General features: G+C 45.2%; 2 protein-coding genes across 2 annotated transcripts; one reads left to right on the top strand and one right to left on the bottom strand.

Moving 5' to 3' along the window:
• Window positions 1-251: 251 nt before the first annotated feature.
• On the top strand, window positions 252-9,583 carry PtA15_8A23 (uncharacterized protein; the record flags this gene model as incomplete). The annotated part of the gene is made up of 10 exons (XM_053171648.1): window positions 252-776; window positions 846-1,061; window positions 1,121-1,451; window positions 1,514-1,824; window positions 1,887-2,027; window positions 2,117-2,126; window positions 8,731-8,993; window positions 9,140-9,214; window positions 9,294-9,386; window positions 9,464-9,583. The coding sequence occupies 10 exons, from the start codon at window positions 252-254 to the stop codon at window positions 9,581-9,583; spliced, it is 2,085 nt and encodes a 694-aa protein (XP_053022677.1).
• A 4,050-nt stretch (window positions 9,584-13,633) lies between these two features.
• On the bottom strand, window positions 13,634-14,354 carry PtA15_8A22 (uncharacterized protein; the record flags this gene model as incomplete). Its single annotated transcript, XM_053171637.1, has 4 exons — window positions 13,634-13,655; window positions 13,726-13,847; window positions 13,912-14,164; window positions 14,248-14,354. 4 exons carry the CDS (start codon window positions 14,352-14,354, stop codon window positions 13,634-13,636), a joined length of 504 nt encoding a protein of 167 aa, XP_053022676.1.
• Between the last annotated feature and the right edge of the window lie 3,229 nt (window positions 14,355-17,583).

Raw genomic sequence — 17,583 nt, 5'->3', positions numbered from 1 at the left:
TTAGCCAATCAACTATACAATGGTCAAAGTAAGCAACTTTTCATACATACAAAAAAAATATTTCACAGGTTGGTGGATGTTGTCAAGGGTGCTGTGTGATGGCGGGATGAAGTGCGAAACCTCACCTGCCACCACATGGTGGGATCAATAACCACTTGACGCGAAGACAAGGGGTTATTGATCCTTACCCCACAACAACACTTACACCAACTGGTGGCGTTGAAAACTGACCCCGAATTCAACCAATAAAGATGGATTCTAGCCAATCACAGGTTTCAGTTGGATTTGAACGGGGCTCCGATTACAAAGACACCTCCAGCCTCAACTTGCAAGCACTCCACTTCTTGCAGAAACAGCATTCTTTGGCGATTACAAAGGTTGTTGACTTTGATCTACTGGCAGTCTTTCTAATGCAGGGATTTGATGCTGGACATCACATCTGCAAGATCATCGGAATGGTTGAGGGGGCTTTTACTGAGGCCACCCCACCTCAAAACATGCTGATGTATCAAATTGTTAATGCAGCAAAATTGGTTAAAACTCGGATTCAGACGTACCAGGACCAATTGAAGACTAACCCCAGCACCAGAAAACCTTTTTGCCTCTGCTTTCCAACATATGAATTGGTTCTACAGCATTCCAGCAAACTCAAAAAGATGTGCGAAGTGTTGCCAACCGACGTCATGGTTGTGCTGATTGATGAGGGTGGTATTTGTGTTGGAGTTGGACTTCCACCAAAGCCTCCATCTGACAAGACCGGCCATATGCCCTGTGATGTATGTAATTCCACAATTTGTTGTCAACAGGATGGAATCAATTTAACCCATCAATTTCTTTGCCAATAGGTGCGGGCCATAAAGACGCTGGATACGTTTGTATCCAAAAATGTTGTTAAAATCAAAGAAGATGAGGCTGTCCGCATTGGTCCAAACAAAAACACTGCTCCACATCCGCAATCACCCTTTCCACTCTCATCCAACCCAAAAGGCCTTGTCCGTTCTGCAAAGGGGGCCAAGGATTCAATGTGCTCTCATCAAACATATGGATTTGGCTTAGGCAGTGTGAGTATTCTTCTTTTGGACAACGTTTCAATAACTTACACAACATTCACTGCAAGCAGCCACTCTCAGCCGGAGCTGCCGACAAGAAGATTCCATGTTCAACTCACCAAATCAAGACTGAAGAGTTGCAGGGCCATGGTGAAGAATGGAAGTCTGAACCCAAACCTCACCTTCCGGAACCAATGCGGTCTGAAACTGGTGCAACCCTTTGTGGCTTAGTTGAGCTTCGATATGATACTGTATTTTATTCAAAGCTTTTGTATTGGATAAATCGAATCTTCCTACCCGAATCATCTGCCGTTGCCGAACGTGCCATTGAATTTTTATCCAAAAATCGATCCTCGGCTGTCAAAGAAGCAATTGAACGAGAAAACAACCGAATTGTTGCTTGTAAGTCTTCTACAAGTTCATCCTGATTATAAAATATACTCCTGAGAATCACTACCTCCCAGCTCGAACTGTCTCAGTGAATGTGCAGCCTTACACCCACCACGACATTAATAATGCCCTCTTAATGGACAGCGTATTCTTTTTCGGGAACCATCTTGGTGGGGAGTTTATTCTCCCATTGCTTGGGGTGGCATACTGTGGATTGCATGGATACTCATTCCATGGACCGTTTCGTATCCTTTTGCATGGTGTGGCACAACATTACTTCTTGGAAGAAGTCAAGGAACCTAGGCGCTTTTCTCTGGCTATGTGGAGCAGGGCTACGACTTTTTCAGCTATTGCTCGAGGGGCTGCGTACAAAGCCGGTAATCAAGTAAGCCCCTTTGTGAATAACTATGTCCTTTTCAGAGCTAAGTCTGACACTTTATGGTACAGATTTTTAGTGATCCGGCATACTGGCTACCCCTTTATCCGGAATACTCATTGGAAAAAGTTCGTGATTTGTTCAAAGAAGAATGTAAAATTGATAAGAAAATTAGGAAGATAGAATCAATCAAAAACAAGCAAATGATTCCTGTTTAGTATTTAGTTTCTAATTAAAATCATTCGGGCTTATTAATTAGTTTCTAAATTTTTACTCCATTTCTGATCATCTGAATGTTAAGCTCAAAATCGGTATATTAAATCAGTTCAAAACTTTTGTTTCTTGAAGATAAGCAAAATGGTTTAAATTTGAGATGAATATGAATTTTTAATTATATCAAAAGCAGTTAAGGAAAAAACACTATTCGGGTATTTGAGGAAGGATTTGGAAAGCCCCACGCTCAATATCATTAAGCCATTTTTCTCTATATTCTGAGTGCATTGATTCTAATCCGACCATCAATACTTCCTCACTTAGAGTGCAATCTTCTGATCGGAGAATCTTCACAGTAGGATAATCCTTAGATACAATTGACAAAGGATCCCTTTGCTTCGGAAAATTGACTTTGTCGCGGCCTAGAGCTTGAGCTGTGATTTCAAAAATCAGCATTGCACAGAGATTAATGGTGGTTCAATTACTCACCCAGCAAACTGTTAAGTTGAGCACGAAGCTGGGATCGTATTTGATCACTACGTTTGGGCCTTTTTGCGTGGCGAGGATTGGAGGGAGCTGAGGGATCTGATTCAGAGGCTTGTTGCAAAGAGCATCGTTGTACAATTTTTTGAATATCCCGTCCATGACTAAATGCTTCAAAGGTTTCCTTGGCAACCCAGTAGTCTTTTGCCACTCCCAGCCAGGACTGATCGTTTGATAACTCTTTGCAGAAGCTGCTGATTCCTGGATTTCTGGTGGCAGACAACAGATAGAAGGTCAAGTTGTAAAGGTTTGAAATAGTAAAGAGCTTTGAGGGCATAGGTCAGTATCTCAACCAAGTATTCCAAAACAAAAGATTTGCAATCACCTCTGCATTGATTCGCATGACATGCTTGAGGGCATTTTTTTTGTCTTTGGTGCCAAGCTCAGGTGGTTTGTCGGCAACCAATGCGACCTTCTCATGGTTAACTAAATCTTCGTAGAGGGGTCTATACAAAACCTCTTCCTCTGGAGTAAGAAGATCAGCAGGTTGGTTTTCCTCATCTTCACCATCTTCCATATTTTCATCGTCACAGTAATGGATTGGAAGTTTGGAGAAGAAACCAAATATCCGTGCATCGAATACCATTCTTTCAGTCGGGGATCGTTTCTTCCACGCTTGTCCTATTTTAACATTCCTTTCCTCCCATCCAATAGAGCAATGTCGTGGAGGCACTGAAGGAATACAACTTTGTCAATCTTTTGATATTGAAACAAGTTTATAGAGGAGGTGCCAACCTGGTATCTCGGCACTGTCCATGCTGAATGCCACATAGCGATTCCAGTTGCTTTTTTTTGTGGTGGTTGATTTTCACCCCTGTGATTGTAATGGAAAGTTGTTAGTTGTTGCAAAGTAGGTGAATCAGTTTATTCTAATTGAACACACAGAAATGAGTTGACCATCTTTTCAGATTGCCTTTATGTAGTTCCTTTTGTGGAATCGAAGTGCCTCTTCTATGTTGGTTGGGATTCGGTTCGATGGTTTGCTCTGTTTTTCTAAAACTTTTCGGAGTTGGTTTTCGGTCCAATTGTTTAATTGACTCTCATAATTTTCCAATGTTAACTCAAAAGGTAGGGGCTCTTCTTCTTGATTGTTATGTTGGTGCCTACTGGTATGGTATTGGTTGTCCCCCGATTCAGATTGGGATTGTTCCTGTGCCCGTCCGCCTCCTTTGTGTGCCGTTCCGACTCCATTAGGTCCTTGTTCTTGCCCTTGAGCTCGTTGACTGCCTCCACTCCCTCTGTAGCCGCCTCTACCGCCTCGTCCTCCACGACTCCCTCGTTCGACTCTTCGGCTGATTCCACCTGTGATGACTGTTCCTCCTGTTTGGGCCTGGTTTGATCTAGTTGCAACCATTTTGAATTGTTGGAAATTGATTAGATGGTAGGCTTGATGGGTGGGGTGATTTGGTTGAGACTTGTGTGATGAATTGTGGTATGTGACTCAGTCTTGTGGTGATGGCTGCAGCTTTGCTGCGCCGTGCTGTTTCTGCTTTGCCCGGCTGTGCTGTTTCTGCTTTGCCATGCTGGCCTTTTCTGCTACAAGCAACACATAACACCACTCCCATGCATGCACTGCAAAATAACTCAAGCACATTATTACCAAACACTGCAAATATTGTGTGTGTGCTGCTAAAGCATAGAATTGAGATACCAACAACTAGTCGTCAAACTGTTTATCTGTCATTTTATTCTGACACACTATTGCTAAAGATTTCCAGGAATTAGTTTTAGGGACAATTCTCTGTACCCTAAATTTTATTCCTCTGGTAAATGGAAAAAAATGTGTAAAGAAGAGATGTTTGTGGATGTGTCAGAACACCAATGGAAACATAAGAAGTTCCAGGTTACTATGTGGCAGACCTTATTTGTATACATAGGTAGAAGAGGGATCAAAGTTCTTTTCCATGAAAACAATGTTGCAAACACATAATATGAAGAAATCAATTGGATGTGTGGTGCGGGATATGTGGGGCGGGAGCTAGGTGCGCTGGTTATTATGTGTTGTGCGGGAGCTGGGTGAGCAAGGTATTATGTGTGGTGTGGTAGCTGGGAGAGTTGGGTGAGCTGGGTATTATTCGTGGTGTGGGAGCTGGGTGAGCTAGGTATTATGTGTGGTGCGGGGGCTGGGTGATCTGGTGAGCTGGGTGAGCTAGGTATTATTTGTGGTGTAGTAGCTGGGAAAGCTGGGTATTTTGGGAAGCTAGGTGAGCTGGGTAGTATGTGCTGTGCGGAGCTGGGTGAGCTAGGTTTTATGTGTGGTGCAGGAGCTGGGTGAGCCAATGAGCTGGGTTTTATGTGTGTTGGGGGAGCTGGGTGAGCTGGGTGTTATGTGTGTTGGGGGAGCTGGGTGAGCTGGGTGTTATGTGTGGTGGGTGAGCTGGGTGAGCTGGGTGTTATGTGTGGTGGGGGAGCTGGGTGAGCTGGGTGTTATGTGTGGTGGGGGAGCTGGGTGAGCTGGGTGTTATGTGTGGTGGGGGAGCTGGGTGAGCTGGGTGTTATGTGTGGTGGGGGAGCTGGGTGAGCTGGGTGTTATGTGTGGTGGGTGAGCTGGGTGAGCTGGGTGTTATGTGTGGTGGGGGAGCTGGGTGAGCTGGGTGTTATGTGTGGTGGGGGAGCTGGGTGAGCTGGGTGTTATGTGTGGTGGGGGAGCTGGGTGAGCTGGGTTTTATGTGTGGTGGGGGAGCTGGGTGAGCTGGGTGAGCTGGGTGTTATGTGTGATGGGGGAGCTGGGTGAGCTGGGTGTTATGTGTGGTGGGGGAGCTGGGTGAGCTGGGTGTTATGTGTGGTGGGGGAGCTGGGTGAGCTGGGTATTATGTGTGATGGGGGAGCTGGGTGAGCTGGGTGTTATGTGTGGTGGGTGAGCTGGGTGAGCTGGGTGAGCTAGGTATTATGTGTGGTGTGGTAGCTGGGAGAGCTGGGGATTTTGGGGAGCTGGGTAAGCTGGGTATTATGTGTTGTGCCAGAGCTGGGTGAGCTAGGTATTATATATGTGTGGTGTGGGGGCTGGGTGAGCTAGGTATTATGTGTGGTGAGGGAGCTGGGTGAGCTGGAGATTATGTGTGGTGCGGGAGCTGGGTATTATGTGTGGTGCGGGAGCTGGGTATTATGTGTGGTGTGGGAGCTGGGTGATCTGGGTGAGGGTGAGCTAGGTATGCTGTGTGGTGAGGGAGCTGGGTGAGCTGGAGAGTATGTGTGGTGTGGGAGCTGGGTGAGCTGGGTATTATGTGTGGTATGGGAGCTTGGTGTGGGAGCTGGGTGATCTGGGTGAGGGTGAGCTAGGTATGCTGTGTGGTGAGGGAGCTGGGTGAGCTGGAGAGTATGTGTGGTGCGGGAGCTGGGTGAGCTGGAGATTATGTGTGGTATGGGAGCTTGGTGTGGGAGCTGGGTGATCTGGGTGAGGGTGAGCTAGGTATGCTGTGTGGTGAGGGAGCTGGGTGAGCTGGAGAGTATGTGTGGTGCGGGAGCTGGGTGAGCTGGAGATTATGTGTGGTACGGGGGCTGGGTGAGCTGGAGATTATGTGTGGTGCGGGAGCTGTGTGGGCTGGAGATTATGTGTGAGCTTAGGTATGATGTGGTGAGGTAGCTGGGCAAGCTGGGTATTTTAGGGAGCTGGGCGAGCTGGGTATTATGTGTGGCTTGGGAGCTGGGTGAGCTGGGTATAATGTGTGGTTTGGGAGCTGGGTGAGCTAGTTATTATGTGTGGTGGGGGAGCTTGGTGAGCTGGGTGGGTGAGCTGGGTACTATGACAGGTGCAGGAGCTGGGTGAGCTGGGTAGTATGACAGGTGCAGGAGCTGGGTGAGCTGGAGATTATGTGTGGTGCAGGAGCTGCATGAGCTGGGTGATCTGGTGTGGTTGGTGGAGCTGGGTGAGCTGGATCTGTGTGGGTTGGGCAGAGCTGGGTGAGCTGGCTACAGTGAGGTGATTCTGTGAGCTGGGTGAGCTGATGATTTATTTCATTGGGCTGCTGTACTCTCCTCAGAATGTGGAGAGCTGGCTCCTTCAGCTCAGGTACCTATACGGTTAAAAACCATTGATGTGCAGAGCTGGCCCCCTCAGCTCTGGGAGCTGTACGGTCGCAAACCAAAGATGTGATCACTTTTTCTTTGGTTTGGGACCGAAGAATCCGTTTGCCAAAACTCCACACTTGTCATCCGCCAAGCGCTATACACGCATGTAATCCGCCAACTCCTGTTGTCTCCGCCGCTTGCCTTCGACCGCCGTCAAACTCCTTGCTCTAGCTTCCACGCCCCTGTCTAGCCTATCATGTCAGGATCCCACACGCCACCCTTCTGGCTGCCACGGATTCCCCCAATCACCACCTCCGCTATCCAGTCCGCGCTGGCCTGCTTAGTCTGAGTCCAGTTCTGCGGTTGTGGTGAGCAAAATGGTACAGACGGTCCATGATTCAAGATCCAGATGAAGACTCAAGATTCAAGTGACCAGTTATCAAGATCAAGACTTCAAGATTATCCATCTCAAATCTCAAGCTCAAGATTCAAGAAGTTATGATTGATATTGATGATTTTTGTTGATTTTTCTCTCCATTCTTTTTGATCCATTGCACCCATCCTCTTATGTTACTCTCCTCATTTTTCTATGTATGTGGTTGATCTTTTCTTTGTGTGTTTTGTTTTGTTTGTGTTGTGCAGAGCTTGTTTGTAGTTAGGGATGTGATGAACATGTCTGTGACATGTTCACTTCCTGGAGTCTGAGTTTGAACTTCAAACTCAGATGATGGGGGGGGGGGCATGGCAGTCTTCTGATCCACGAAATACACCATCAGGATTCTCAGATCCTTATCCTCATCACCTCATCAGATCCTTATCAACCCTCAAGATCCTCATCAGCATCCCTTTCCAGATCCTCAACCCCCAAATCCACCAACAAGTCTCACTGACATTGTTGTTCAACCCCCTTTCTCTGGTCTTTCTCAGATCTCATTCATCCTAGGACCTCACAGGAAGGCAGGCTCATCACCACTTTTCCTTCAAAGCACTGCCTACCGCCTGGCACGGTAGGAGTTCCACACCGTTGAGCTCTGCGCTCTGTTGCCTTCAGTTGTGCGCTCCGCTCCGCTCAGTTCTGCACTGTTTCCGCACCGCCTGTGCGCCGCACTGATTGCTCCGTGGTCAATTTGACACGTGTTCCAGAATTGATCACCACACCGTTGTAAGACTCAAAAGTGATTGTGAAACCCTTTTGATGAATGGAGAAGGGGATGATGGAGGTGCAAACTCTGCCCTTCTATACTATCAGATAACAAGACCCACCAAGCTAAGCTTGGCAAGTTTTAATCAAGTGATAGGTCTGGTCTAGTTCCAGATGAAGTTGTTCGACAACAGGTATGTGAGAGTTGAGAGTGAGTCCAGTGGTTATTTGCAAATATGAGGGTTGTGGTGAGGTATAGATGTGATGGTAAGTGTGAGGGTGGTATGTAAATAACTGGGGAATACTGAGCTGAGGAGCTGACAACTGGGGAGGATAGAGCTCCTTATATAGACAAAAAGTGGAGCCCCAGAGGGCTTGTGGGTTAGGGTTTCAACTAATCTAAACAACAGTGTGAGGGATTTTAGCTGGTGAGAGTAGATACAAATGATGTCATAATGTGTCAGGGGTACATAAATGATGTCATAAGAATGCAGTAGGGCCGCATGAAGGCTGCGTAAAGTGAAATTAGACTGCATGAGTCAACAGGTGGATGCAGGGGGTGCATAAATGAAGTCTGAGGCTGCAGAGTCAGTGTGTGATGACATCATAATATGGAAATAGAAGAGTACTTGATAATATGTAATGACTGTAGTCTGATGGGGAGATGTATGTTTGTATCCTGTGATTTGTATAAGCATAATGCTGTGATCCTTGACTTGAGGCTTGTGACAGGCTGGTGACTGGGTATGTTGAACGTGTGATGGGTGTCCAGTGTCCAAAGAAGTGTAGGTTCCAATCCAGTGGGGTTCAGGTGATGCTTCCAGTGGTGACTAGGGGTAAAATTTGCCGTAGAATCCATTCCTGAGGTCTTTTTAATGGTATCTTGAGGCGTATTACAAGTAAATATATGTATGAGAAAAAACTTTTGATTTTTCACTTTTCCCTCTACCACACCGTTTGAGACTCTTTGCCACCACCAAGGATACATCCTGACCTTTATTGAGCGACAGAACTCCCGGAGCTCACCCCTACTCCCCTCAGCAAAGGCGAATACAGAAAACCCGGCTCCAATAACGCCGACAAAGCCAATGGCAATCCAGGCCAACCTCACAAGGGCAATATTGGTGAATGTGTTCCTGAATCCCCACAGGACCCCATAAAACATGCCCCAGAGGACACTCCCATGCCCCGCAAAGCAAATAGGGTCGGACAAATTGGAATTGAGATTGGCCTCACAACCAGTCAGCTGGAGCGTGCTCAACATATGGCAAGTGTGAGTTTAATTTTATCTCAGGCAATTTTCACTCTCTCTGAATATTTCCACTTGCCCAGCTCCCCAAGCCAGATCTTTGGCTTGCTCATTTCATATACCTTGAATTGATTTGAAACCAAGTTGCTCTTGGTCCAATTGGGGTCCAGGGCAGCACCAAGGTTGTCCCATCCATTAATCCAGCCAACACCACTAGGGGTTTTGTTTACCACCACAAGGTCCAAGTATGTGCTTTCCTGTTCAGAATTTGGAAAGCATGAATATTCCCACTCTAACTACCTGATTTGAGCAAAACTTCCCCAGAAGCTTCTCCTGCCCAATCTCCAATCTTACGGCCAAACTCAAGCGGTTTCCAACCTCTCTCTCATCGCCAATACTCCTCTTGTATTGGTCAAAGTAAGTCTCTCATATCACCTCATTTAACTTTAATCATCCATGTCTAGGGCAGTTGACTGGATGCGTTGCATTTGCAGGCCGATCTGGATGCAATGTCCAATGAATGGAAGTTATTGAATTTGCCCCCTGGATATGCCGCTCAAGATGATGCTCAAGACAATGATGCCATCACCAGTGTCACTGATGCTCAAATATGAAAAGAGTGCACTTGCAAAGTTGGTAAGTATGGTATTGGGCTTGCTAATCCGTTGCAACACCTAATTGTCTCAACTTTGGTTATTGTAGGTTATGACCAGTGCAAGGATCAGACGCCGGGCTGTTCCACAGGCAATCCCAACAATCACAGATGTGACTGTTAGTATAAGTCATACATTCCTTGCACATTGTACCCAAACATGAAAAAAATACTGATCATTGTCTTGGGTCAAAAAGATTTTGCGTGATTTTTCACCTACACGTGCCCTGATGACCCGGCCAGAAGTAGTGCAATCAATCCACATCAGCCTCTTGGTGCTGTTGAGTTACACAGACCTATCACAGGAGCGACTCGGCGACTCGGCGGGGTGAGGAGGAACAACTGAGGTTTCACTATCATCATATTAGGTTTAGCTCCAAAGCTTGTATATTAGAAGATAGTTCATACCTTGTGTTTCCTTTTTCTTTTCTTCCTCACTCACATCTTGTCTGATTGCCCGCACCATCTTCAGGTGCATTTCTCTTGTTTGCTTCTCAGTCCCATCACTCGGTCCCGCAGCTCACCGCCATCACTCTGGCATGTCATAGGTTATGAGCCCAGCACTCCACTGACGCTAGAACCAGATCTTGTAAAGAGCACGGAACCAACAGGACTGTTCCCCTTCTTTTTCTTTCAAACTTGCAAAGCAAAGCACCGTGGCAGACCCAACAGGCTCCTCCAACAATCAGAAAACCCTCATTCCCTCTGATCAATCATCTCCATCATCATCTACATCAGACGTGAAAGACAAAGATGATCATCAGTCCTTCGACTCTTTTCATACCAATACTACCGGAGAAACCGCCCGTCTAGCCAAACAACTACAGCCAGAAGACATCATCGAGGATGCTAAACCTCAATCATCTTTGAACATCATGTCCAAATCATCCCTTGGTCTCAATTCAATCAAATACTACACCAAAAACTCAATGGGACCAACTTCACTACCTGGAGCAACGGTGGGCTGATACACTAACTGTATTGTTAGTGTAGTGTATTGTTATTTTTTTGCACTGCACTACATCAATAATACTGTTATCCTTGTTTTTTTGCAAATAACAATACTTCTTTTGGTGTTATTCATTTTTTGCTGTTATTGTATTGTTAGTGTAGCTAAAAGATAGCAGGTTAACAATAACCAAATTCAAATTTTGTGGTGGTTATCCATGTTATCTCCAAAAATGGATGCACTAACAGTTAGTGTATTTGTGATAGTGGATACAATAACAGTTATTGCATCCCTGAGGTTAACAATAGGATAACAGTTAGTGTATTGTTATTCCTAGTGAAAAAATTGGAAGTGGCTAGCCAAGTAGAGATAAATTGAGACAAAAAATTTCAAGAGTATTTTTCAGATGCCAAAAAAATGGAAAAAGAACATGTGGGGGATAAGTTCAGGATATATGAGATTTATAAAGTGTAGAAAAGTATTGTTGAGTAATAATGAAATATAATTGTGAAGACTAAGTGCTAATATGGATTGTTTTTGTTTTCAACAAACTTCAAATAATTATTAACAACACCCTGAGCCTTTTCAAACACACCAGATACTTGTATATCTTCTTTGAGCCACATGCGGCTGCTAACACATCTTTCAACTGTCCTTGGCTTTAGTTTGCCTTGATTATTTGAACAAATGTCAGCAGCCGAAGAAAATGTGCGCTCTGCAGCACATGATGATGCTGTACTTGCAAGGTAATCCTTTGCCAAGGATGAAAGGACCGGGTAGTTGTGAGTATGATCCTAAAAGCGGATGAGATGTTCAAAAAGGGGTTCACGCTCTTAAAAGTAATTTTGGAATAAAATGAAACTTACGTTCCACCACACTAAAGTCTTGCTCCCATCTTTTGACTTGAAAGTTGGAGGATCCAATTTTTGGAGGTAAATTTTGAGTTCCTTGCTTTCTACATCAGCTGAAGGAGCATCAAACTGATTGAATATACTTTCTTCTTCAACGGGATTCGGGTCCAATACGCCGGATTTGTTGAGAAGATGTCTTTCTTTCTCTGCCAGGAGATCCTTCCGGGTGATAAAGTGTTTTTCCAACAATGATCGAGCGTTCCTTGCTTTGTCTGGCCAGCAGACCTCAATCAGTTTCAAACGATAACTTGGGTGAAGAATAGTTGCCATCACAAGTGTTTCGCATTCCAACGCCTCATTCTGATATTGAGTAAGTTTGGCAATCATTTTAGAATACATCGGATACAAAGCGTCTTCTTTCAGGCAGGCTTGTTGCTTCTTCTTCAAGGTTGCGATCGTTTGGAAATATTGTGGCAAAACTTGACAGCCCGTTGGTCCATCACCCTCCATGTCTCGAGTGAGTTGGTCGAAAGGCTAGAATTGAAAAAGGATGAAAAACATTAAAGTTCTGACTGAACTTTAATGTGATTTTTCAAAAGAAGAACAAAATGAAAATCTTACTTCAAGAAGATTGTTAAGCTCTTTTATTTTCAACCATTCCCAACCACTGAATTGGACCTCTTTGAAGTGGCCTAACTTTTTTCGGCGATTTTTTCGGCTGGACTTGGAGATTTGATCAGAAAATTTGTCGTATTCCTCCTTGAGAAGAGCATCAATAACCTATAATATGACAGATGGATTTTTAAATCTTGCTTTGTTTTATTTTTACCGGATTAAATGTTGTGAAACCACTGACCTCTCTAGCATCATAAGCGCGCTTCCGACTTTGATACTTAATGTTCCAGCGGATTCCGTACCCTGCAATCAGATTTTTAAGATTCTTTCCTGCAGCCTTCCTTTCAAACGCCTGTCTCCAAGCCGATGATCCTGTGATTTTGATTATGACAGCGTCCAACTAGATGTACACCAAAAACATTCAGATCATTGTTTTAATATGGCTAACTACAAAACAAAAAGATTGACTTACACTTTTTGTAAGCTCATCAAGTTCATTAGCCTTGTTACGAGTAGTACCCCTCTTTTTTCCTTTGGTTTTTCTCTTTTTAGAGGAATTGTGATTCTCGTCGTCGGTGGGATCGGTGTTCTCTTCTTCCGATTCAGATCTTGAACTGAAATCGTCATCCTCATCAATTTCGGACTCGTTAACAACATCTTCTTCCAGTTCTTCAGACTCCAAATTCCCGTCAGAATCAGAGTTTCCTTCGTCTTCATTCTCCTCCTGTATTGTTGCAAGCAAGTTGGAGAAAGGAAAGACTCCAAAAAACGATTTCTTGGTTTTATTTGGTTCGGTCGTCGCGAGTCTCAACTCTTTCAAGCCAGCAGTCACAACTAAAGCAATCTTGTGACAAAAGCACTTGATGTGCATGGTCGTATAATCCCACGAAAAATCGGACCCGGAAGCTTGTTCAAAAATCTTTTCGTGCATTTTTCTTGCCATAGTATTGTTGGAGGATGCTGAATCAGTTGTCTGGCAAAGCATGTAAACAAGTTTTGTCTTATGTTAGTTGTGCTGCACATGACAGAAAAAAAGACAAAAATATACTTATCTTATTGGAAAGATGGTATTTTTGCAATATGTCAACAATTGGCTCGGCCAACATGCTCCCCTTGTGGTGCCAGGCAACAAGCTTCAGACTCAAATGATATACCCGATATTTCCAATTGTTGTCGATAAATGTAACTGAGGCACCAATGAAGCAATGTCGATTACCTTTGGTCGTCCAAACATCATGTACAAGGTTGAATTTACTGTCATTTGCCTAGCATTAAATGGTAAAAAATCAATTTAGACTTGCAAAAAAATGGAGTATGTTAAAGATGATCTGAAAAGAACGACTCACTTTTAAGCTCGAAATCATGGATTTTTGCAAATCTAGGTACAAAACTTTGGCGGAATTAGCAGCCCATTTTCGTTTGAACAAAGTGGCGGCAGCTTGACAATAGTTGAAGGCCGCTCGTAGGTACGGATCTTCAACGCGACTCCAAGGAAACGCCTGACGAATAAGCCACAGTGTTACAATCTGGTTGAAGGTGGTGTTGTCAAACTTTTCAGTCGGATGGAAGTGATTTGTGATTAAACCGCTTTTGGCATTTATGACGTCTTGGGCTTCTTGCTGCGCGGTTTTAGGAAGTTTGGCTCCGTTATCAATTGCTACATGCCGTTTCGTGCACCCAGTCGCAGACCTTCCCGCTTGACGAGATCCATCGCGGTGCACTCGGAGGTTACCAGTACCACCCGTCACGGAACCACGGACAACCTTTCGGCACCATTTACATTCAAAGTTGACTGGAGGTTGATTATGGTCCTGAATAAAATTACAAATTTAATTTTCTCAGTTCAAATTTCCTCCCTTTCAAAAATTGACTTACATCTGTCTGAATGTAAACCAGTGCCTTGAAGAAAAGCATAATTTCATCGAATTTGTTATTTTTCTTTTTAGCCGGATTATGGACCTTTGCATTATCCTCGTCTGAATTTTGAGCGTAGTCAATGATTTCAATTGATGACTTGCCATCGGCGTTGATCAGAGTTGGCTCCCCAGATTTTTTATTGGATCTCGACTTCTTTTGGGATTTTGCCTTGGTGATAGTTGAATTAGCCTCGGAGGTAGCTTTAGAGGAACTGTGGACACGTTTTTTTGATGGATTATTCGGAATAGCCGTTGGAAAAACTATTGATCGGCGGGAATCAGTTGATGCTGGTACCATTCCACTTCGCTTGACAGGAGTCGTAATTCTAGACGTCCTTCGGAGGCATCGCTTGCGTATCCTTGTTGGGCTCCCTTGGATGCTGGAGCGGGTTGACTTGACATAGTTATTTTGTTATCTACAAATTGGTGATTTGATGGATCAGATTTCAGAAGAGCTAAATATGCGAAGATCAAGGGTTCAGTATTGCTAACAATTCTTGGTTAGGATAATTGAAATGGATTCTCACACGGTGACACGTAAGAACCATGGGATTACGTGATTAAAATCATGAATTAATTGATCAAATTTTTGACTTGCTTGGATTAAAGCCCTGTTTTTGTTCTTTCCATCAGAATCACACACTGAACTGAAACCTGTTTTGCCCATGAAATTTCAAGACTCACTTTGTGTACCTCACATGCCTCTTACCACTTGGCTTGTTGTACATAGTTTCCAAAATGTATGTCTCTTGGCTCAATGTTTTAAACATTTATACTATATAGACAGCAAGAAATAATAATAATAACACATTGCTTTGGGTGAGCCCAGTTGGAAATTTACAGTGTGATCAGTTTACATTCTGAACAAATTAAGGTATTGGAAAAATATAAAAAGACACAAGGACAGTGAGGATATGACCTTGATTTCTACCAGAGGAACACTAGAATGTAGCCCAATCATACATTCAAGTTTTGAATAGGTGGCCAATCATGTAGGTTCAATTTGGGACACTCAAATTTTAGTAGCACCAAGGCACAAAAGATTTTCAAACAAGAATCCCTGATAGGGAAAAGACCCTTCAGAAAAGCCTCAGGCAGGTGCTTTGTTGAGATTTTGTTTTCTATGATTAAACAATAACTGATAGGGCATAAATTATAAGATCCTTCAGAAAAGCCTCAGGCAGGTGCTTTGTTGAGTTTTTGTTTTCCATGATGTGACTGATTTAATATTGAAAACATGATATATGAAAATAGATCAACATTCTATCAGTACTTAAATAACAACCAACCGTCAAACATGGTGAATAATTTCATAACTGATTCTGATATAGGAGCACAATGCATAATTGAAGTTCCCAAATCTTTTGTCAAATATTTTTCTCAATCTTCAACAAAATTAGTGAGATTTTTTATGGTGCCTGCACCAACACTCCCTCAAAGCTGCCCCAACTCAGTCGTACTGTCGGATTACGCATAATCCGACAGAACAACTGTCCCAAAACACACAAGCCCCTGCCTGAGGCTGCACCAACGCCCCGGCAAAGCTGCCCCAACTCAGTCGTACTGTCGGATTCCGTGGAATCCGACAGTACAACTGTGTTGATACTGTGACTGAAACGTAGGGCAAGCCCCTTCCTGCACTAAAACGTTCTCCCAGGGGGGTAAACCACGTTGCGGCGCATATGAGGTTTTTGGTTATCAGTATTGGCTTGTTCAGCCACGAGGGACTTGAATCCACCGTTGCCAATGCCCATTATCTGCGACTGCAATTCAGTAGCGGATCAGTGGTCCTATTGCTCAATGGACTTCAAAACATGTGCGCTACTGGAGAGTACAGGTGAAAAAGGGTGCCTGAAGATGATGGCCACAATGAAGCAGGCAAATGAGCCGTTCGGGTGGACAATCACTGTTGGGATCGCCGAAATCACCAGCAGAGTGTGCCCAACTACATTACGCAATGAAGATGCTGATGATGATGGTGTTGTATCGGCCGAGATAGGTTAGAAGCTGCTCCCTGGCGGTATCAAGTGTCGGCCGGGATGAATTGGCTACCCACCGCGCTCGAAAACGATATTGAACTTTGATCCATCATAGGCCAACTTGGGCCCAGGCCATTGAACGATAAGCTGCTGTGGCCGTAGCATATTACTGGTACATTTTCCCCTCTCTGTTTCTTCTCTTCCACCCAAATTACCAGAACATCTTCCCCCCTCTTTTTCTTCTCTCTCACCCGCTTGGGTTCCCCTCATCCCTTGGTGATCGGCCAACAAATCAGCGGTTGTTGGTCGCTGAACACAGGTCCAAATTTCCTGACCGCTTTTGCAGGGGCTTGGGTATGATGGAGGTCCAGAATTCCTGACCGCTTGTGCAGGGGCTTGGGTATGATGGCAACTTGCCGGCTTCCCCGAAGGCTTGGAGGTGATTGGTCTTGATGTACTCCTTGACGGTCGAAGATATCATTAATATAGCTGACATAGCACCACCTGCAAATGGGTGTGGTTTTCTCCGCAGCCACAGCCAGTGGTTTTCCCTCGGAACTCGCGCGGCCCCCGGAAAACTCGTGCGGCCCCCGGAAACCATCATTCGGGGTGATGATACACATAACTCACCCGGGCCGTTCATCTGGCTGGTCAAATGACGACCAGCCAAGTTGTGCAACTTGATGACCGGCGAGCCGCGGGTCATCAGGACACACCGATGACCGGACAGCCGCGGGTCATCAGGACACACCGATGACCGGACAGCTGGCCGGTCATCGAGCTATACATGCCTCAATGACTGGTCAGACGGCTGGTCATCAAGGCAGACAGCTCGATGACCGGAGCCGGCCGGTCATCAAGAAGGCAGACACTGATCAATGACCGGTCATCAAGGATACACCTCGATCACCTCAGACCGGCCAGCTGGCTGGTCATTGAAGTGTCCTTGATGACCGGCTGGCTCCGGTCATCGAGGTACATGTATACCTCGATGGCCAGCCGTCTGACCAGTCATCAAGGTATACACCTCAATGACCGGCCAACTGGCTGGCCATCAAAATTTTACCTCGATGACCGGTCAGCTGGCTGGTCGTCGAGGTATACAGGCACCTTGATGACCGGAGCAGGCCGGTCGTCAAGGCATACACCTTGATCATCCCTGTCATCAAGGCTGGATCATTGATGACCGGAGCCGGCCGGTCATCAAGGCCTTGATCATTGATGACCGGAGCCAACCGGCCATTAAGGCATACACCTTGATGACCGGCCAGCTCGGGTCGGTTCATCAAGGTACATTCATACCTCGAAGACCAGCCGGCTGGCTGGTCATCGAGGTACATATGTTGATGGCCAGCCAGTTGGCCGGTCATTGAGGTGTATACCTCGATGACTGCTCAGATGGCTGGTCATCAAGGTACATGTACCTTGACATCAAGGACACCTCGATGACCAGCCAGCTGGCCGGTGATCGAGTTGTATCTGTGCCTTAATGACCGATTAGATGGCCGGTCATCGAGTGTCTACCGTCTTGATGACCGGCCGGCTCCAGTCATCGAGCTGTCTGCCTTGACGACCAGCCGTCTGACCAGTCATCGAGGCATGTATACCTTGATGACCGCCCAGCTGTCCGGTCATCGGTGCGTCCTGATGAC

This window comes from Puccinia triticina, chromosome 8A (genome assembly GCF_026914185.1).
Source record: "Puccinia triticina chromosome 8A, complete sequence".
NCBI classification, from domain to species: Eukaryota; Fungi; Basidiomycota; class Pucciniomycetes; order Pucciniales; family Pucciniaceae; genus Puccinia; species Puccinia triticina.
The sequence above is the reverse complement of the archived record's forward strand: the minus strand, read 5'-3'. Positions and strand labels throughout refer to the sequence as shown.